The sequence below is a fragment of the Chiloscyllium plagiosum genome, chromosome 12 (genome assembly GCF_004010195.1).
Source record: "Chiloscyllium plagiosum isolate BGI_BamShark_2017 chromosome 12, ASM401019v2, whole genome shotgun sequence".
NCBI classification, from domain to species: domain Eukaryota; kingdom Metazoa; phylum Chordata; class Chondrichthyes; order Orectolobiformes; family Hemiscylliidae; genus Chiloscyllium; species Chiloscyllium plagiosum.
Window position 1 is genome coordinate 21,625,399 of NC_057721.1, and position 21,703 is coordinate 21,647,101.

The 21,703-nt window shown below is 40.2% G+C and overlaps 2 protein-coding genes across 6 annotated transcripts in view; both read left to right on the forward strand.

Moving 5' to 3' along the window:
• The window catches only part of sod1 (superoxide dismutase 1, soluble), a 26,744-nt gene extending 10,633 nt beyond the window's left edge, over nt 1–16,111 (forward strand). Inside the window, exons 2-5 of the mRNA XM_043700711.1 lie at nt 384–477; nt 3,208–3,277; nt 10,391–10,508; nt 15,618–16,111. Of these exons, the coding sequence (XP_043556646.1) occupies nt 384–477; nt 3,208–3,277; nt 10,391–10,508; nt 15,618–15,737 (402 nt within the window). The 3' untranslated portion in view covers nt 15,738–16,111. The remainder of the gene's footprint in view (nt 1–383; nt 478–3,207; nt 3,278–10,390; nt 10,509–15,617) is intronic.
• A 5,309-nt stretch (nt 16,112–21,420) lies between these two features.
• The window catches only part of LOC122555544 (superoxide dismutase [Cu-Zn]-like), a 36,571-nt gene continuing 36,288 nt past the window's right edge, over nt 21,421–21,703 (forward strand). For all 5 annotated transcript variants that reach the window (XR_006313294.1, XM_043701567.1, XM_043701568.1 and 2 more), the window contains exon 1: nt 21,421–21,569. Coding sequence is in view for 4 of the 5 variants with exons in the window: in XM_043701570.1 (XP_043557505.1) it covers nt 21,437–21,569 (133 nt within the window). In the remaining variant the exon portion in view is untranslated. The remainder of the gene's footprint in view (nt 21,570–21,703) is intronic.

Sequence of the window (21,703 nt, forward strand, 5' to 3'; positions counted from 1 at the left end):
ACTATAAATGCCGGAGGAAACATCACAGAAGCGCTTCACAGGAGGCTCCCAAGCACTGAGGATGTCACCCAGACAGGGGACGAAACGTCTGCAACACAAATTCCCAGCTCGGCGAACAGAACCACAACGATGTGATCACTCTTGCCAACATGGGCCACCAGTCAAGTAACCTCTCTTTTCTATTTGGCTGTGTAATAAAATGAAGCCCCTGAAACAGGGAAAACCTGAAGCACCAATTGATTGAAAGTATTTGTGAAAAGTGAAAATTAATTTTGTGAGATAGAAGTCAAGCGATCCAAAAAGAACAAACTGTTATTGCTGATTAACACATTTTGTAATACTGGAAAAAATCCACCTAATATCTTTATGGAACTTTTCTCCAGGGAGATGGACCTGTGACTGTGAAAGGAAGCATCACTGGATTGACTCCTGGAAAGCATGGGTTCCACGTTCATGCTTATGGAGATAATACAAATGGTATGGAGTAAATATTTGCTGTTATGACAATTGTGTGAATTAAAAACTTAATGTACTTATATTCATTAAAATAAACTGGAATGAAACTAAGTTTACTGTGTAGATGTATAACATTTTAAACTTTAAAATTTGCATTTTGCACTAGAATTGTTTAAAAGTTAGCTTTAAATCTCTAGCAAATGCTGGCAACAATTGGCAGATTAGGCATCTATGGTGAGCACAAAATTGATTCTTCAGATATGAAGCTTTCATTAGAGAGAAGTTGTTGCAAAAGATAAAAAAGCCAATACATCAAATTAAGGGAGGATCAAAATTTGTGTTTAACAATATAGCCCACAATCCAATGGCTCCACTTTATTGAGCACTTGCATTAAAAAGAGGTGAACTATTTTCAAAATCATCGGAGCAAGGGATCAGTTATCAATTGGGCCATAATCTGTAGCTTCAGTGGTATGAGACTGAAAAGTCCATCCAATTCTTAATGGCATCTACTTCTGAACCTTGTTTCCTTCCCCTCTATCTTGAACTTGAAGAGACCAGACAACCTGGAATAAGAAACTAATCGGTCGAGGCATGAGGCCGTTTAGAATCAAATGAGTTGGCCCGGGGATCAGTAGAGATGAAAGCAGCATCAGCAAAGCAGGGAGTGATGCTAAGAAGCATTCAATGAAGTGTGAAACCTGTAAACTTGCTTTGTATGTGACAATGAATATTATTAACATTGGGCAAATGGCAACCAGATGGGAGGCACAGTGTTTTCTGTTCATGCAGTTTACCCGTGTGTCCTGATTTTAAACAAACTTCTCTTCATGAGTAGGAAGCTAGGGAACCCATCTCAATAATCCAACTGTTTGTCCATGGGAAGTTTTTTTCTTTATTTAAAAATGTCTTTCATTTTCAATAATCCTTTTAAAACCTTTTTATGCTGCTTTCTGACCTAGGAAAGCGTTAACATGGATGTGCCAGTTATGATTGAAGGTTTTAAAAATACTTAACTAGTGAGGGCTAATGTGTACTTTCCTTGCACATTCAAACCTAGTTCAGTAGTTCACTCTGAAAACAAGTGGTGTAATCAAAATCTTTTCTTCCAATGAACCTTGAAAGAATGGTATTCTATTGCTTTATTGACCATCAAAGCCATAACCATTCAAAAAAAACAAACTTATTGTTGGTTCAGAAAGGCAAGTGCAACAGATCTTTGCACAGCTGGTCTGCTCCAAGAAAATGTAGACACCAAAACAACTTTTTGACTGAGACAACATTTTAGTGCCAGCAGAGAAAGAAAATGGCAAAAGTTTGTGTATCTGGATAAACACATTGACTTGACATGGTGACTAAATTGGAAGAGGAGACTATTACATCTCTTTTCCTGTTAGAAATTGTGTAAAACAAGACTTTGTCTGCAGCCTCACGAATGTATTTTGCTTGTTGCTAACATTTTTATAGCATTTACTATCTTCTATCGGAGTAGAGAAAGGGTTCAGGAGAGATTGGCATCTTTTGAACGTTAAGATAAAACAAAAGAGAAACCAAGTTGGTGGAAGAAATAACTTTGGTGCTTGTGACCCACTCCAGGCCTAATCAGATTTCTAGGCAATGGTGTCATCGTCTGTCACCTTGACCAAGAGTAAGGAGTGTTTCACTGCTAATGCAGATGTCCAAAATGTGTTAATTCTGAGTCCTCTGGTTGTGCAGCATGAAAATAGACCCTCTCGGCTAACTTGTCCTTGTCGTCCATATATTCTAAATTCATCTAGTCCCATTTGGTCCATTATCCCTCTAAAATCTTTCCTATTTATGTACCTGTCCGGATGCCTTTTGAGTGTTATGATTGAACCCACCATATTACCTGGAATGGAAAAGGTTGCCACTTATGTCCCTTAACTTTTGCCCTCTAACCTCAAACGTCAACCTATGTCCTCTAGTTTTGGACTTCCTACCCTGGGGAAAAGACTTTGACTCTTCACGTTATCCATGACCCTCCTATTTAGCTCCTAAAGTTCCATAATGAAGCTGTATTTTAGTTACCCAACTATTTATCAAACCCTGAATTCTAGAGTTCGTTCAGCAATGCCAGAAATGGTCGTAAAATGTGGGGAAAGGATGTTGGACAATAGCTGTGAATCACAAATGTTTTTTTTTATTGGGGATTAATCTGCAATTCAAAGTTTAACATATATGCATATTTGGCACAAAATTTGCCTTCCAACATACCCACTCTTTAATCAGTTCCCATGCAATAGGCAGTTGCTAATACATAAATCTGGACAATGTATCTCAAATGCAACATATGCTTCTGCTGTCTGTTCTCAACTGTATCAGTTCCTACGGTGAGGAAGCAGAGTATCTCTCATGCACATAGTTTGCATCTTCAGTGTCATTTGAAGCCACTGCCAATCACCATCACTTTAACTGTGCCCTTCTCTTTTCAGTACTTGTTGATGACCGCAGCACTTTAAAGGACTGTTTCTAACTGTCTTAAGCCACAGCCTCTAACAGCTTGTTGCATGCTGTTCATTTGGCTGGCTGCGAAATGAAAATGCAATGGAAAGTATTGATGTGGGCACTTGCCTCCCTCTCAACATGAGCTACTGTCTGATTCTATTATGTGTAAACATGATTCTATTTTTAAAGAAATTCCTCACCACCTGATGTTGCTGGAAAGCTTATGATCAATTACCCGTCAAAGTTTAGATAACCTGCTTTCTGCTGTATCTGTGTACACTACAGGCTGTATTAGTGCAGGACCTCACTACAATCCTTTTGGAAAAGTTCATGGTGGACCTGATGACCAAGAAAGGTGAGCATTTTTTTATGCAATGATTTTCCATGATATTTTGCACTATTCAAAGCAATATATGTAAGTAATTTTATAATGCAATTTTACACTTTTTAAAAAAAATTTACTATTTTAGTCATTGTCACAGATGTGCAGCACAGAAATTGAACCTTCGGGCCAATTTATCCCTGCTGACCAGATATCCTAACCTGATCTCGTCCCATTTGCCAGCCTCTAAACCCTTGCTACCAGCCTTGTCAACTTTCTCTGGCAGCTCATGCTATACACTCAGCACCCTCTGCTTAAAAACATTGCCTCTTAGGTTCCTATTACATTTTTTTCCCCTCTCACCCTAAACCTATCTGCTCTAGTTCTGGACTCTGCTCCCCACCCCCACCCCAGGGAGAAGACTTGTCTACTTACCTTATCCATGTCCCCTCATGATTTTTAAAATCTCTATAAGGTCACCTCTCTGCCTCAAATGCTCCTGGAAAAATAGCCCCAGTCTATTCAACCTCCTTCCTCTCGTTCAAATTCTCTCAGCCTGGCAACGTCCTTGTAAATCTTTTCTGAACCCTTTCAAGTTTCACAACATCCATCCAATAGGAGGGAGACCAGAAGTGTGTGTACTATTCCAAAAGTGGCCGAACCAATGTCGTGTACATTTGCAACATGATCTCCCAACTCCTATACTCAGTGCTCTGACCAATAGAGGAAAGCATACCAAATGCGTTTTCACTATCCGATCTACCTTTGACTCCACTTTCAAGGTGCTATGAATCTGCACTCCAAGGTCTCTTCGTTCAGCAACACTCCCTAGGACTTTACCATTAAATATATTAAGTCCTACCTTGATTTGCCTTTACAAAATGCTGCACCTCACATTTATCGGAGTTAAACGCCATCTACCACTCTGCCCATTGGCTCATCTGATTACAATCCCTTTGTACTCTGAGGTAACCTTCTCCACTGTCCACTACACCTCCAATTTTGGTGTCATCTGCAAACTTAACTAACTATACCTCCTGTGTTCACATCCATATCACTTATATAAATGACAAAACGCAGTGGACCTAGCGCTGATCCTTGTGGCACATCACTGGTCACGGGCCTCCAGTCCGAATAGCAATCCTCTATCACTACCCTCTGATTTCTAGCTTCTCACCTGTTGTGTATCTAAATGGCTAGTTCTCTGTATCCGGTGAGATCTAACCTTGCTAACCAGTCTACCAAGAGGGACCTTGTTGAATACTTTACTGATGTTTATATATATCACGTCCACCGCTCTGCCCTCATCAATTCTGTTACTAATTCAAAAAAACTCAATCAAGTTTGTGAGACTTGATTTTCCCACATGCAAAGCCACATTGGCAATCTGTAATCAGTCCTTGCCTTTCCAAATATACATAAATCCTGTTCCTCTGGATTCCCTCCAACAACTTGCCCACCGCTGATGTCAGACTTGCCAGTCTACAGTTCTCTGGCTTCTCCTTACTAATTTTCTTAAATAGTTGTACCACGTTAGCCATCCTCAAGTCTTCCAACACCTGTGACTATTGATCCAAATATCTCAGCAAGGGGCCCAGCAATCACTTACCTAGCTTCCCACTGAGTTCTGAGGTACACCTGATCAGGTCTTGGGGATTTATCCACTTTATGCATTTCATGCCATCCAGCATCACCTCTGTAATATGGGATTTTTCAAGATATCACCATCTATTTCCCCACATTTCATATCTTCCATGCCCTTCTCCACAATGAATACTTGTTTTAGGATATCCCCCAACTCCTGCAGTGGCGCATATCAGCTGACTTGCTGCTGATCTTTGAGTGGCGCTATTCTCTTTAAATTACCTTATTCATTTTTTAGGAAGCTATTTAGAAATGGCAGAGAAATATCTTCCACCATATCAGTGAATATTTAAAAATTATCCAGTGATGTACGCTGGTCCCTCAAGGTAGATTCATTCTTTCATTCTTGCATGACTTGTCCATTGAGCCAAACTTTTCTCACTTCCAGCAGTTAAGTCAACAAATGAGGTTTACTTTAAAAGAGTCATACCTCATTATTACACAGTCATTTTACTTAATAGCTTGCAGCATGGGGTCTGCTGTGCAGGAGTGCCCAATCTGTGTATTTTTGTATTGCCTAATCAGTCATAGAGATGTACAGCATGGAAACAGACCCTTCAGTCCAACTCATCCGTGCTGACCAGATATCCCAACCCAATCTAGTCCCACCTGCCAGCTCCTGGCCCATATCCATCCAAACCCTTCCTATTCATACACCCATCCAGATGCCTTTTAAATGTTGCAATTGTGCCAGCCTCTGCCACTTTCTAGCAGCTCATTCCATATATATATACCACCCTCTCTGTATGAAACAGTTGCCCCTTGGGTCTCTCTTATATCTTTTCCCCTCTTGCCCTAAACCTACGCCCTCTAATTCTGGACTCCCCACCCCAGGGAAAAGACTTTGTCTATTTACCCTATCCATGCCTCTCGTGATTTTTATCAACCTTTGTAAGGTCACCCCTCGGCCTCCGATGCTCCAGGGAAAACAGCCCCAGCCTTTTCAGCCTCTCCCTATAGCTCAAATCCTCCAACCCCGCCAACATCCTTGTAAATCTTTCCTGAACCCTTTCAAGTTTCACAACATCTTTCCAATAGGAAGGAGACCAGAATTGTGCACAATATTCCAACAGTGGCCTATTAATGTCCTGTACAGCCGCAACATGACATCCTAACCCCTGTACTCAATACTCTGACCAATAAAGGAAAGCATACCAAACGCTGCCTTCACTATCCTATCTACCTGCAACACCACTTTCAAGGAGCAATGAACCTGCATTCCAAGGGCTCTTTGTTCAGCAACACTCTCTAGGACCTTACCATTAAGTGTATATGTCCTGCTAAAATTTGCTTTCCCAAAATGCAGGACCTCACATTTATCTGAATTAAACTCCATTTGCCACTTCTCAGCCCATTGGCCCATCTGATCAAAATGCTGTTGAAATCTGAGGCAACCTTCTTTGCTGCCCACTACCCTTCCAATTTTGGTGTCATCTGCAAACTTAGTAACTATATCACTTGCGCTCACATCCAAATCACTTTGCACCAAGTTATAAACTTGATGTGAAGCATGCATTTGGATGAAAAGATTCGATTCCCTACAGTGTGGAAACAGGCCCTTTGGCCCAACAAGTCTACAGCAACCCTCCCGAAGAGTAACCTACCCAGACCCATTTCCCTCTAAGTAATGCACCTAACGCTATGGGCAAGTTCGCATGGCCAATTCACCTGACCTGCACATGTTTGGACTTTGGGAAGAAACCGGAACTCCTGGAGGAAACCCACGCAGACATGGGGAGAATGTGCAAACTCCGCACAAAGTCACCGGGTGCTGGAATCGATCCTGGTACCCTGGTGCTGTGAGGCAGCAGTGGTAACCACTGAGCCACCGTGCTGCCCCAAAGTTAGATTATTTTACATTGCAGCATACAAATTGAACTGCCATTAACAGCAGCCAGCAAGATAGAAGCTACCTTGATAAAGTAAAGAATTGACCAAATGTATGTGAATACAGGAAAACGGGACAGTGACACTGGATAGAATTTTGATGTATTGAAATTTTCTTACCTGACCTCCCATTAAAGCTGCCAAAATATTCCTACTTTTCTTATTTAGCATCTACATTAAGCAACTCCTCCTTTCCACTCACGTCAGACTTCTGCCTTCAGCTTTACGTGAACATAATACAGCCACTGTGAAATCATGACTAATGAAGCTGTCTGACCATCTCAGTTATAGCATCTCCGATGAAGGCACTCCAGCATTATCTCTTCTGTAATCAAATTATGTTAAAGACAGTATAGGAATTCTCCTGATGCCCTTGCACAACATGTGAAAGCTCCCACCTTTTCATAGAAGGTTATATCGTTAACCAAAACACAACCACCAGCTAGGATAGGCCGATATCAGTTAAAACTGGAATTTTCTTGCATGTTGGTCAAATTAAATGGAGTCCAGCATAGAATTCAGTGTCAAGTTAGTTGATGTAACCACTTGATGAAAAACACAGATTTAGTGTTGTGGGTTTCACAAAATTACTAAGATTGCTAAAGACCCTGTACCAATGTTAGCAGTTTTCAGATGATTCTTCACGTCAGCAAAATCATATTGGAGATATGGATGCAATACCCATAAATTTCATTACGTGCAGCAAACAAACTGGAATGGAAAAAATTTCAAAGTGGCAAGACATTACAGGCTGCAGTTCAGTGGTGCAGACCTGCATGACTGACAGAATGGAAACTCCAGTCCATTTTAATTTTCAAGTGGAAAATGATGCCAAAAGTCAAATTTCCTGCAGGAGATTCATCACAATGGGGATGGAATGAAGTTTGGGGTAGCTAATGTGTGGAATAGGTGTCCCAGTGGCCTGTGTAAGAGTGCAACTTATCTGAGTAATTATCATCAGATCCCATGTAATGGGTGTTCTTAACTTTATTAACTGGACTCATACAATGAATACTTTGAGTTTGAGAAGTGCAAAGAAATAATGCCCATGTTGCGTTTGTACTGGGGTTTGGATTCCGCTTTTTTTGTATGAGAGCCTCTAGCCATTTCTACAAACTGCTTGTGCAGAATCAAATATCTGGATGCATAATTTGACAATGAGGTGCATTCCTGAAGAAGGGCTTATGCCCAAAACGTTGATTCTCCTGTTCCCTGGATGCTGCCTGACCTGCTGCGCTTTTCCAGCAACACATTTTCAGCTCTGATCTCCAGCATCTGCAGACCTCACTTTCTCCTCGATGAGGTGCCTTTGCCATGTAACATAATGCTTGATTTGTGAGATTTTGCCATGAGATCATGTGATGCCCTTTATGCACAGTTAACAGACTATTTGCAAAAGTTATATTCTCTTCATTGAATTGGATGGTCTTTATTGCAGCAGGATGATTCTGAATGCACACATTGAATCCAACATAGCAATCATTATGATATAGCCAAATGACTCAATTTCTGTCAGATGCTGAAGACCATGAAATGCTGGTTTTAAAACTCCCTTCAGTGTGCTAAAGATATTGGACAATTTTATTCAAACTGCCACATTAAGAAAACCCAGAAATTCATTATTATTCACAACCAGCCAGACAGCTAAAATATCATTTTCATGTTTAAATGAAATCTCCTCTCACCTGAAACACAACCAAACCTGCAGCATTATCAGTATGTTGTCCTGTTTTTCCCCTCTTCAGTCGAAGCAAAATGCTCAGACACCGTTGTTTTACCTTCCTTTGTTTCAGGCCTTGGAGAGGCAGAGAGAATGATTGCCCGTGTGCACAGGGACATGAGTTCACAGTCTTCTCTCAAACACCTTCTCAATGAATTATGTAGTAATTTTACAGGGAGGAGCATCGAGATAAGGCAACATACATATTAATTGGGTGACCGTTACAACGAGTACCAATAGCAGATGCCAAACCCTTTACTGTTATACAATGGGTGTTCTTAACTTTATTAACTGGACTCATACAATGAATACTTTCTCCTTGTTTGCTGACCTTTGCATACTATATGCTTTCAGTGTTGTTAAATGGCTCTACAGAATGACTGCCTGTCCATTTTGTTAACCCATTACCCTTGCCTCCAGCACCCCATTGTTAACTGTAAATTCTTATCTGATCTGAGTCTCAGCTGAACCTCCTTTCACAAAACTCAAACTTAACTCTTTCCCTGCCTGCTTATACCCTATACACATTCTCAAGTAAAACAAGTTTATTATGCAGAAGAGATGAAGATGCACTAAGCTACTTGTATTGAAAGATTTAAAAACACTTTAGTAAAAGACAACTATTAATTCCAAAGTGCCTCAACAGTACTTGAGTACGAGAGAGAATTCCTTATTGTGAGAATCTTATCACTTCAAGTCTTCCATACAACAGTGTAAGTTGAGTTTCAAAAACCCTTCAGGATTTTAATAGACATGCTAATGTGGACCTTAAAATAGGTTACCTCTGTGTGCTCATTCTGTTTACTGTTTTGAAACATCTTGCAATAGCAATCATTTGTTTTCGCATCCAGCTTCAGCCAAGACTTCTATGAACTGCCAAACTGAAACTAAGAGCTTTCAAGCTGTCTTTCCCTCTAAACTTAAAGAAGGAAACACATTCTGGAACCTTCTAATGCACTACACTGTTTACTTTGTGCATGTAATATTTTCCCAAAGTAACTAAGTTAATCTTCAAGAACTGAAAGAAATTATAGCTACCTAATGCTTAGTTAACCTTTGTCACCCCACATGCATCTAGTTCAAAATTCTAAATAAAAAATAAAACCGATGAACTCTTCTTGCATCACATTTTGAACTGGCAACCAACAACATGGATGCTGGTGTACAAGTTCACCCTGTCTTTCATGGGTTCATAAAGTTGAGTCTTAAACTGATATGTCAATTTTTCTTTGAGCATTATTTTTAAGATGTTCATGGTAGCTATTTATATGGACTGTTTTCTTTTTTGGAAGAATAACTTGGAGTAATTTTCTGTAAGTTTTAAGATGGTCAATGATTGCCGTGTGCAAGACAACTTTGGGTGCTTGTTGAAGTCTTGTCTACAGAGATTTCCCTGTAGGCTGTGAAATAAAATGCCTCAAGTACTTTTGAGTTGATGTCTACACCTTTACTGCTGTCTATATTTTTGAGGGTTCTGAGTCAACTGAAATAGTTAAACTTCAATATTCCATTTGAATGTAGTAAGATCTAAGTCAGCTCTTAAACTACATATGTTTGGTTTTTTGGGGTGGGGGAGAATTCAGTCTATATGTTCAGTACTTCCATCACGTGTATGGTTCAATACCTTTTATCATAAATTCATTCCAACTGTTTAGTCCAAGCTGAAATTGAATTTGCCTGCTTTGTAGCAAAGGGCGTTTTAGTGGCCTGTTTAGTTTTTCTACAGTAACACTCAAAGCAATTTAGGATGCTTTTACTACATTGAAGACTGAAATTAAAGTTACTGTAAATATCGAATGCTATTCACTTGCAATAAACTAACATTTTTGGGTTACATGTTGCATTCAATATTACCTCAATTATCCGGTTTAATTGTAACTTATGATTTATTTTAGACATGTTGGTGATCTAGGCAATGTGGAGGCAAATGGGAATGGTGTGGCAGTATTTGAAATGAAGGATGGTCAACTCTCTCTTTTCGGGGAGAGGTCCATTATTGGGCGTACACTTGTGGTAAGTATTGAAAAACTTGTGACCACCTTGTGGTTACAATGTCTGATTCAAGGAAGATGAATTGATTGACTTTCAAATCAACTCCTGCAGTTTTCAATGAAATCTGATTTTTTTTTGTGAAAAACTTGATAACTGAGCTTGTAAGTTTCTTTGCAGATGTTTCATCATCATACTAGTAACATCCGTCTGTCTCTGAAGTGTTGGTGTTCTATCCCACTTGTTATTTGCCTCCCAGTTTTCTGAGGTGGATGGCATCATTTCCTGTTTTGTCTCTTGGAGGCTAGTTGACATTCGTGCCACCAAGAGACAGAATCCACTATCGTTGGTGTCCATACGTGGACAAAGAAGGACACCATTTAAACTGGAACAATGTATCCATCCTGGGAGAAACCAAACAAAGACATAGTCACAGAGATGTATTGCATGGAAACAGACCCTTCGGTCCAACCTGTCCATGCCGACCAGATATCCCAACCCAATCTAGTCCCACCTGCCAGCACCTGGCCCATATCCCTCCAAACCCTTCCTATTCAATATACCCATCCAAATGCCTCTTAAATGTTGCAATTGTACTAGCCTCCTCCACTTTCTCTGGCTGCACATTCCATGCACATATCACCCTCTGCGTGAAAAAGTTGCCCCTCAGATCTCTTTTGTATCTTTCCCCCCTCACCCTAAAACTATGCCCTCTAGTTCTGGTCTCCCCCACCCCAGGGAAAAGACTTTGTCTATTTATCCAGTCCATGCCCCTCATAATTTTATAAATCTCTATAAGGTCACCCCTCAGCCTCCAACACTCCAGGGAAAGCAGCCCCAGCCCGTTCAGCCTCTCCCTGTGGCTCAAATCCTCCAACCCTGGCAACGTCCTTGTAAATAATTTCTGAACCCTTTCAAGTTTCACAACATCTTTCTGATAGGAAGGAGACCAGAATTGCATGCAATATTCCAACCGTGGCTTAATGTCCTGTACAGCTGCATGCACAGGATTTCCTGGAGGCCAAGCACTCAACCTGGAACCCCATGAACAAACATGTAGAGTCAGACCCCATACACCAATCACTAAGCAACAAAACTGAGAATAATACCACCTACCTCAGCCAACTTGGGCACACGCCTAGCAAGTGGGACAGAACAACAACGGCTCACAAGACGTACACTGATATTTTAGTATGGTGACGAAATGCGTGCAAACTAGCTTTCCTGCTCCATGAGCAAGTCAACAACCTGTACGTACAACATTATTTAATTCTAGGCCACCTAATGATTAAACTTATTTGTCTATCCACTTGAATTTGCACAAAATTCCTTTTTGTTTGATGAAAGAAACTGATTTAATCAAGGGGCTAAAAGTCCTCCACACAAATTCAAGTTAAACCTTCACCTGATATCACTTAGTGGGTGAACATAGTATCTCAAAATTAAGAAATCCTGATTTTGAATCTTGGCACCCTTACTGTTCTTTGCATGTATACAGAGTAGCTTTGTGATGAGCAGTTTGTCATTTTCATTTTGAACTGACTTTGAGGTAACATCCAGTGCATTGACCCTTTGTATACATTTTCTACTTAACTATTTTTTATTTTGCTCTTCCCAGAATTAAGTCTTGCATACCAATGGAAATGTTCAATAATAAGGCAATGATTTATGAAGCAGAATTGAGTTGCTGAACCAGTATGTTTAACGCTGCAGTACAGTAATTTTTTTTATCCATGTGGTACTTCAGGGCCAGGTGTGTTCTGGTTATAGAGTCAGATGTACAGCACAGAAACAGACCCTTCAATCCAACTTGCCCATGTCAACCAGATATCTTAAAATCTAGTTCCATTTGCCAGTGTTTGACCCATATCCCTGTAAATTCTCTCCCCATTCATATAGCCATCCAGGTGCCTTTTTTGAATGTTGTAACTGTACCAGCTGCTGCCTCTTCCTCTGGCAGCTCATTTCCATACATGCACCACACTGAAAAAAGTTGCTCCTTGGGTTTCTTTTGAAATTTTGCACTCTCTCTCCCTAAACCTATGCCCTCTAGTTTTGGACTTTTGTCTATTTACCCTATTCATGCCCCTCGGGTTTTTATAAACCTTTTCATATGGTCATCACTCAGCCTCTGACACTCCAGGGAAAACAAACCCAGCTTATTCAGCATCTCTCGATAATTTAAACACTCAAGTCCTGGCAACATCCTTGTAACTATTTTCTGAACCCTTTCAAGTTTCACAACATCCTTCTGATAGGAGGGAGACCAGAATTGCACACGCAAATTCCAAAATTAGCCTAACCAGTGTCCTGTATAGCCGCATGTGGCCTCCCAGCTCCTGTACTCTATGCTCTGACCAACAAAGATAGGATAGTGAAGGCATTTGATATGCTTATCTACCTGCAATTTCACTTTCAAGCAACTGTGAACCTGCATTCCAAGTTCTCTCTATTTAGCAGCACTCCCTCAGACCTTACCATTAAGTGTAGAAGTCCTGCCTTGATTTGCCTTTCCGAAATGCAGCATCTCATTTATCTAAATTGTCTAAATTCGGCCACTCATTGGCCCGTTTGATTAAGGTCCTTTTGTACTGAGGTAAGCATCTTCACTGTCCACTAAATTTTGGTGTCATCTGCAGACTTGCTAACTGTACCACTTATGTTCATATTCAAATCACTTATATGAAAGCAGTGGACCTAGCACCAATCCTTGTCACACACCACTGGTTGCAGGCCTCCAATCTGAAAAGCAATACCCCACCACCTTTTGAGTCAGTTCCATATCCAAATGGCTAGTTCCCTCTGCATTTCATGTGATCTAACCTTGCTCACCAGTCTATCATGAGGAACCTTATTGAATGCCCTACAGAAGTCCATTTTAATCACGTCCACTGCTCTGTCGTCCTTAATACTGTTTGTTACTTGTTCAAAAAACCTCAATCAAGTTAATGGGTCATGATTTGCCATACGCACAGCCATGTTCATTATCCCTCGTCGGTCCTTCCCTTAACAAATGCATGTAAATCCTGTCCCTCAGGATGTCCTCCAACAACCTGCCCACCACCGATGTCAGGCTCACCAGTCTATAGTTCTCTGGCTCTTCCTTGCCATCTTTTTTAAAATAATGCCTCCATAATAGCCAAACTCCACTCTTCCGGCACCTCACCTGTGGTTATTGATGAGACAAATGCTTCTGTCAGGGGCTCAGCAATCACTATCCGAGTTTTCCACCAAGTTCTAGACTGCATTCAGATCGGATTTGTCCACCTTTTTATGCATTTTAAGATGTCCAGTGTTGCCACCTCTATAACATGAACATTTTTCAAGATGTTATTTATTTCCCACATTCTGTATCTTCTATATCCTTCTCCACAGTAAACACTGCAAAATACTCATTTAGTATCTACCCCGTTTCCTGTGGTTCCACACCTAGGCAGTCTTGATCTTTGAGGCACCCTATTTACCTCCTAGTTACCCTTTTGTCCTTAATGCAGATATAAAATCCCTTTGGATTCTCCTTAACTCTATTTGCCAAAGCTATCTCATGTCCCCTTATTGCACTCCTAGTTTCCCTCCAGTATACTCCTATTGCCTTTATATTCTTCTAAGAATTGATTCTATCTCTGCTGTCTATACCTGACATATGCTTCCTCCTCAAAGATATGAGGACAGCAGATGCTGGAGAGTCAGAGTGGAGCTGGAAAAAGCACAGCCGGTCAAGCAACATCAGAGGAGAGGAGGACCCTGATGAAAGGTTCTGAACTGATGTCAACTCCCCCTTTCCTCTGCTGCTTGACCTGCTGTACCTTTTTTTCATGCTTCCTTTTTCTTGATCAAAACCCTTAATTTCTCTAGTTACCCTGCATTCCCTACACCTCCCAGTCTTGCCCTTCATTTGAACAGGATCCTAGTCTCTACTCTTGTTTTCTTACTTTTTTCTGAAAGCTTCACATTTTCCAGCCGTCCCTTTTACGTACGAACATCAACCTCCAGTCACTTTGTGAAAGTCCTGCCTAATATCGTCAAAATTGGTTGTCTTCCAATTTACAACGTCAAGTTTTTAGATCTGATCTATTCTTTTCCATGACTATTTCAAAGTTAATAGAATACTGGTCACTGGACTCAAAGTGCTCCCCCACTGACAGCACAAGTCACCTGCCCTGCATTATTTCCCAAGAGCAGGTAAAGTTCTGTACCTTTTTTCTATGGGAACACCCACATAGTGAATCAGAACTTTATTGTGCATACTGAACAAATTAAGAGGTCCACACAATCAATGTAAAAATTGCTACTAGTGTGTGCAGAGATTGTACATGTCATTGTTATACTTTATTTACAGCTTTAGTCCCTTCAAAAATGCAACTTTGCCTGAACTAAAACTTGCAGAGAGTCGTCATGCCTTCACTGTCAACTGACTTAGATATCATGATAACGGTGAACTTCCAATATTTGAGGTGCATAATTGCTAGTTTATCAGCAGTACCACTTCATAAGATGCCAGTTAAAACAAGTTTGTTGTATTTCAATTTTAGTTCAACCTTTTTTCAAGATAACCTTGGAGGCCACATGTTGAACAGGATATCTTCAAATGAGCAAATCGTGTTTAGCATAACAGGCAAAATTTGATTTTTTTTTTTTGTTCTTGCATTGCCACAAGTAAATCTTGCATCAGTAGAATGGAATAAACTATTGACATTTGATATTCTGTTAAAGATTATCTTTCATGTTTCTTCAAAATTAATTCTGAATTTAAGGCTAAAAGATACTTGATACTAGATTAAAAATGCCAAAAGGTGTGGCTTAAGCACTACTTTGAATGCTAATTTGTGCGTTTGCTTGTACTTGGAGTGAAGAAGTAACTGATTCTTGATTCACCGTAATCACCCTGATAGGGTCACAAGGAGAGGAGAAGTAAGGACTGCAGATGCTGGAGATCAGTCGAGATTGTAGTGCTGGAAAAGCACAGCAGGTCAGGCAGCACCCGAGGAGCAGGAGAATTGACGTTTCGAGCATAAGCCCTCCTTCATCCTGATGATTATGCTCAAAACATCTATTATCCTGCTCCTCGGATGCTGATAGGGTCACAAGTTGTCATTTGAGAGATGCTGATTTTTGACTTTTTTTGTTTTGAAGGTTCATGAGAAGGAAGATGATTTGGGAAAAGGTGGCGATGAGGAGAGTACCCGAACAGGAAATGCCGGAAGTCGTTTATCCTGTGGTGTGATTGGAATTGCTAAGATTGAAACAAACTAGTCTACGGAAGTGGTGGGGGGCAAGAATTGAAAGTGATTTTTCTGTAGGTCAGCATACCTAGCTGTTGATGACTATTGGTCCAAAATAGTCGAATGTACAACAACTTTGTTCAGTGTACTTGATATCTACAGAAAAGAAACTGGCAACTTTGATCCAGCTGACTATTTGGCCTGCAGAGTTGTGCTTTAATTTCCTTGAGACTTGTTTAATCCTAAATGCAGATGTCTAGTTGATTCTTGGTTTGTTGGCCCTGTATACTTCCAACTATTGGAATTTGTTTATCTAGAAGAACATGAGCTAACTCAATAGTTGAAAGTACTGAATAATGTAATGTCAAACAAATATAATAAAGACAACATTCTTTTCTTTCATTATCCAAGTGTCTTAATGCTAAGCACTGAACAGTTTCAAAATTTGAAATGTTAACATCTTTATTGTCAAAATTGAACAATAAGTTGGTTCTTGCAGTACTGTGCAAATTACAAACTACCAAGGACAGTGGCGTGAAACTGGGGTGTTAGTTTAAAAAAAAGTCAGCATTAGACAATGTTCCATATGTTCTTTAAAACTTGCCAAGTTTTGATATATTGTCCTAGCAGTACTGTGATCCAAACTGAGTTTTCCCAAATAATGTGCTGCCAAACTTTGGGATCTTGAGCTCCAAGGTAGCTATGTAGCCCTTGTAAAATGTGTTTTTATTTTAGTGTGTATGGTGTAACTGGCTGAATCTTGACCTGAAAATCCCATTGAAAAGTTAGATTTTATTTTTATTTCATCTCCTGGAGTAAACAATTCCTCCCTCCCTCCCTCCTTCCCTCTGTTCCTTCAATTCCCTAAGTCCCTCTTTGATATTCCTTTTATGTACCTTTTCCTGATTTTTTTGCCCTTGGTCCTAATATCTTACACCATCATAGAATCTCTACAGTACAGAAAGAGGCCATTAAGTCTGCACCAACTATCCAAAGAACATCCCACCTAGACTCAGCCTACGAACCCTAACCCTGTAACCCCACATTTACCATGGCTGACCCACCTAACCTGCACATCCTTGGATGCTGTGGTTAATTTGACTTGGCACATGGCCACTTCACCTAACCTTCACCTAATGTCAAATTTCATCAGATTCTCGAAGTGCCTTGATCCTTTTTGTTGACGGTGGTATGTAAATGGAAGTTGTGAATAAGAATGATGATTGTGATCAGATTTCCAAGAAATTTGAATACCTTGTTGTCATAAATCTGAACTTCAGTGCATGGGTACTCAAACATTAAGCTTTTAATTAAGCAATCAGTCATTTGTTCATTGTATGCAAAGCCACAACTTTGAGTTGAACTTGTCTTCAGAACTGAAAGATGGCCAGGTGCATTTGCTTTGTTCATAAATTAAAAGTTCACAGCTTTCCTAAAGAATAGTAAGATTCCAGCTTGATCCAACATGACTGTCTTGTCTAACAGTAATAGCTTTGAAAGCTGCTACCTTTTTAAGAGCTAGAATGTTCAGGTCATGCTGGGTCAACAGCAGGCAGTAAGACTGAGAAGTAGGAACCAGAGGAATCTGTTTACCCCCTTAAGCCTGCTTTGCTGATAAATAGGATCATGGCTGATCAGACAGTCCTCACGTCCACTTTCCTGTGCTTTCTTCAACCTTTAGATTTACGACTGATTTTGATTTTAAGAACCTATCCATTTCAGCTTTAAATGTACTTCAAGGACTCTGCCCCCACAGCTCTCTATGGCAGAAGTTCCAAACACATTAAACTCTCAGGAAATTCCTCCTCATTCTAGTCTTAAATTGTCTTCCCTTTATTCTGAGACTGCCCTCTGGCCCTCTACTGCCATGAGGGAAATTAACCTGTCTGCATTTTCTAAAGTAAGTATTAAAAACCCAAAATAGCATTTTTGTTTGTAATATTGCCTATACTAGTGAATTGTCAAGAGTTTCCAAGGGATATGTGCCCTGACTAGTCATAGATTGGTTCTTGGTTCTCTATAGAGATCTTCAATAAATTGTACTTTTTCTACTGTATTAATGAAATTAGGACTTGGTATTGGGGATAATATGTTAGCATGGATTTCTACTTTAGGTGAACAGTAAATCCAAGTTTGTGGATCTTGATGTCAAGTGATGTACAGGATTGGATAAGGAAAAAAGAGGCTTGTGGCAGGTAAAGGACTCCAATCAGAAACCAGAGTGTAGGTAGTGCTGGGAATTTCATGGAAGTTAGGAATCACAAAGACACATTTGAGAGTGTTGGGTAAAGTAAGGGAATATTTAAGGGTTCAAGTACATTAGAAGCAAGAGCAAAAGCAGGGAAGCAGTTGAGTTGATTTTAGGAGCCAATATGAAAGGAGCTGGAAGATAGGTGAGGTTTTCAACGAATACTTTGACATTTGTACTGCATATGCAAAAGGGTGACGTAGGTGTAGAAATTTGGAATGTGATTATGATATAACTTCTCAATTTGGCATTGAGATGGAGGAGCTATTAACAGTTTTAGCAGACAGCATTGGATAAATCCCCAGGTGTATCCCAGACTTTTGGAGCTGAGGGAGGACATTGCCAAGATATGACTTTCATTTTCAAGTCTCTCAGGCCATCTGAGAGTTGCTAGAGAACTGAAGGGCAGCTCATGATATTCTTCAAGTGTGGTAGGGACAAACCAGGAAACTGCAGTCAGATGTAACTGGTAGGGAAACGTTTTTGGAAGAAATTGATTAACAATTAATCTCAATTTAACAACAATTAAATGGAGAATCGGCCTGGCTTTGGGAAGATTGACAGTGTTGATTTTTCAAGGAATTGACTAGACTTGTTGGTTTGAGTTGTGCTGTCTGTATGGGTGTCAGCAGTTAAGCTTTTGACATGGTGTCACTATTCGTCAAGAATGTAAAAGCCTATGGGATCCAGGGTAATTTGACAAATTGGATCTGAATTTGACTTTGTGGCAGAAAGGAGAGGGTTGTTCTGGTGACTGGAAGCATGTCCAGTGTGTACTGCAGAGCCTGATGCTTCGTTACTTTGTCTAAATAATTCAAGTACACTACAATTCATAGATTTGTACAGTAACTGCAGATGGCTTGAAAATTGATATGGTAAATAATGGAGGAAAGTCTCTGGGCCATATAGACAAGCTGGTGAGATGGGCAGAACAACTAAATTTAATTTAATGCTAAGTGTGAGGAAATGGATTTTGGAATGACAAAACAACAAAATGGTGAATGATAAGACCTTAAAGTACAGGGATGTTGGTGCCCATTGATCCTTGAAGGCATTAGAAAAGGTGGTTAAGGTATGTGGGATGCTTGTCCTTTTTTATTTTTCAGGTTTTATTTAGTTAATGCTTCACAATATGTGAAGCCTGACACTTTTTAGTTTAATCAACTTCTTCTTCTGTTTGAATGCTGCCTTCTGAGTAGATGTTGCTGTAGCCAACTGTGTTGCAGTTTTGGCAGCTGTTTGCTTGTTCATGTTGAATCTTGTGCACCTCCAGTTTCAGCTTCCTCTTGGCCAGAATCTCAGCAAGAGGGCCACCAGTAATAGTTTGCTGAAACTTCTTTGCATGACAGGAGTGCCTTTTCTGAATATCTTCAAACTGCCCCTTTTTGTGCATTCACCCATACAAGAGAATAACAGTTCATCTGCTGAGGGTTCCAGTTGGAGTGGAATGCTGATTTGCACTTTGAGTACAGAAAGGCATTGAATATAAGAGCTGGGAGTTTGATCAAACTGTACAAACATTTGTCAGTCATAGGTACTGTGTGCAGTTCCAGTTGCTGCACAATTGGAAGGATGCTTGCACTACATGGTATGAGGGAGTTTTGTTTTAATTTGTTTATGGGATTCACAAGGATATTGTCTGGACTGGCGTTTTTCAGTAACAAAAGGAGACTAGATAGGCTGGGTTGTTCTCCACAACAAAGAGAGGGGAGGATCTCCCTTAGCTACATCCCTCAATTTGTACATCTAAGAGTACAAAAACAGCAATTACTGGCAATGTTTAGCAGGGAGAAAGTAACATATATTTCAATATATAAGATATTTCAAGTCTGGTAACTTCATCAGAGCAGCTCTAATGAAAGGTCACTGGACTCTCGATTAACTCTGTCCCCACAGATGTTGCCAGATCTGATTTTTGCCAGCAATTTGTTTTTGTTTTCATCTCTCCAGAATCTGTTGTTTTTATCAATAATAAAACAGGAAGGGACTCAACTTAAGGATGCGAGAAGTGGAAACCTTGCCTCTGAGTATTGAGACAAACACTTGGAATGCCATACTTACAAGGCTGTGTGCCAAGTGCTGACAAAGGAATTAGATGCTTGATAAACAAAATGAACGTGATTGGCCGAAATATCTCTGCCTGTGTTGTAAAACTGACTTAAGAGTTAGGGCAGTTTTTTTTTTAAACACTGTAGCTTGAGGGTTTGGTTTGGTCACCAGCTATTTTAGTGAAAGATAAATGTGTACCATTTTGAATTTGACACTTTTCACAACACTTTAACATGACTAGAGGGCTTCAAAAGGGTGGACGTGAGCAGGAAACCTGGCAGTTTGGGCATGATGTGAAATGAGTTTGCTGTGGTAGCAAACTTGAAATGAATTGTTTTTTGGTGAGGAAATTGAGGGATGGGGGGGTGGGAAACAGCACTCAGGTGGATTCAAAGTTAACATGCGGATACGATAAACATGGAAGACAAAAGGCTTTTGACTTTATTACAAGGAGATTGGAGTAAATGATCTATTTTATATAGAAGATCAGTACAGTAATAGCTGGGTAAAGCATGCAGTTTATGGTCTTTAAAGGATTTTCAATAATTTGTGCTCCTCTGGGTATGATGGGGTGAGGGAATCATTCAAGAAGAATAGGTCTATACTCTGCTTTAGAAGAAATTATAAGGGATCTAGTTGAAACCTAATTCGTGAGGAACTTGGAAGGATAGATTAAGGGGAATGTTTCTTACTAGGTAATCTAGAATGTTGGATGGCCAACTCAGTAAAAGTTTAGGAGTGATGAGAAATTTGCTCAAGTCGTCAGCCTTCATAGTTTTCTGTTCTATAAATTCTGGGTGTCCCAACAGTGGGTATATCCAAGGCAGAAGTTGCTAAATTTTGTTTGGATACCATGTGGCTTGCAGTTTTCATTTTGGTGTTTTAGGTGCAGCTTTGATGATTGTTGTGGTTTTAATCTTTTGAAAACTGGTCTTAAAATAATTTATCTATTTCATAGTATTGAATGAGATTATCATTTAGTTATTCATTACCAATTTACACTGAGTTATCTTAATATGGACGCTGATACTGAAAAATTGCCCTTACAGGAACAAGGCTGGGATCCAACTAGGAGTAAATTACTGCAGATGCTGTGAACTGTACTGAAAACAAACAAACAAATGTCAGAGATCACAGTGAAAGCAAACTTAACCTTTTGAGTCTAGATAGCATTAATTATTCTTCAATGAGTCCACAAAGTCCTGTTGAGGGTAAATAGACCAGCCGTGAAGAGAAATTTGCTCTAGTACTTAATCTCTAGTTTTCTGTGATCATGGTTGAAAAATCCGGAAGAAACGAGAAGAGATTATATCCAACGAAGAATAAGCTCAGCGAGTGAGATGGGGAGCGTCTGCATTAAAGTAGGGCAAATGTCCAGTCTATCTTCTCAGCCTGGCTCTCTGCTGCTGGAGTGGGGACAGAGCGCTCTGCGCATGTGTGAAGTGAGCTGTCTTCAGTGGTTTCGCTCACGTGGAGGAGTGGTTGGGTGTGGGAGACATGGCCAACGCCATTTGTATCCTCACAGGTCACTTCAATACCTTCGGAGTGGTCTTCTTCAAGACGGACGTGAGTAGTGGGCACGGTTATAAACTGGGCTGGCGCTGTGTTGTGTCACTGAGAGCGGTTGTGGCCCACTTGGTGCGGGTTTATACCGTAGAGCGACCCAGGCCACAATATGGGCGACCCATCTTCCCCCAGTC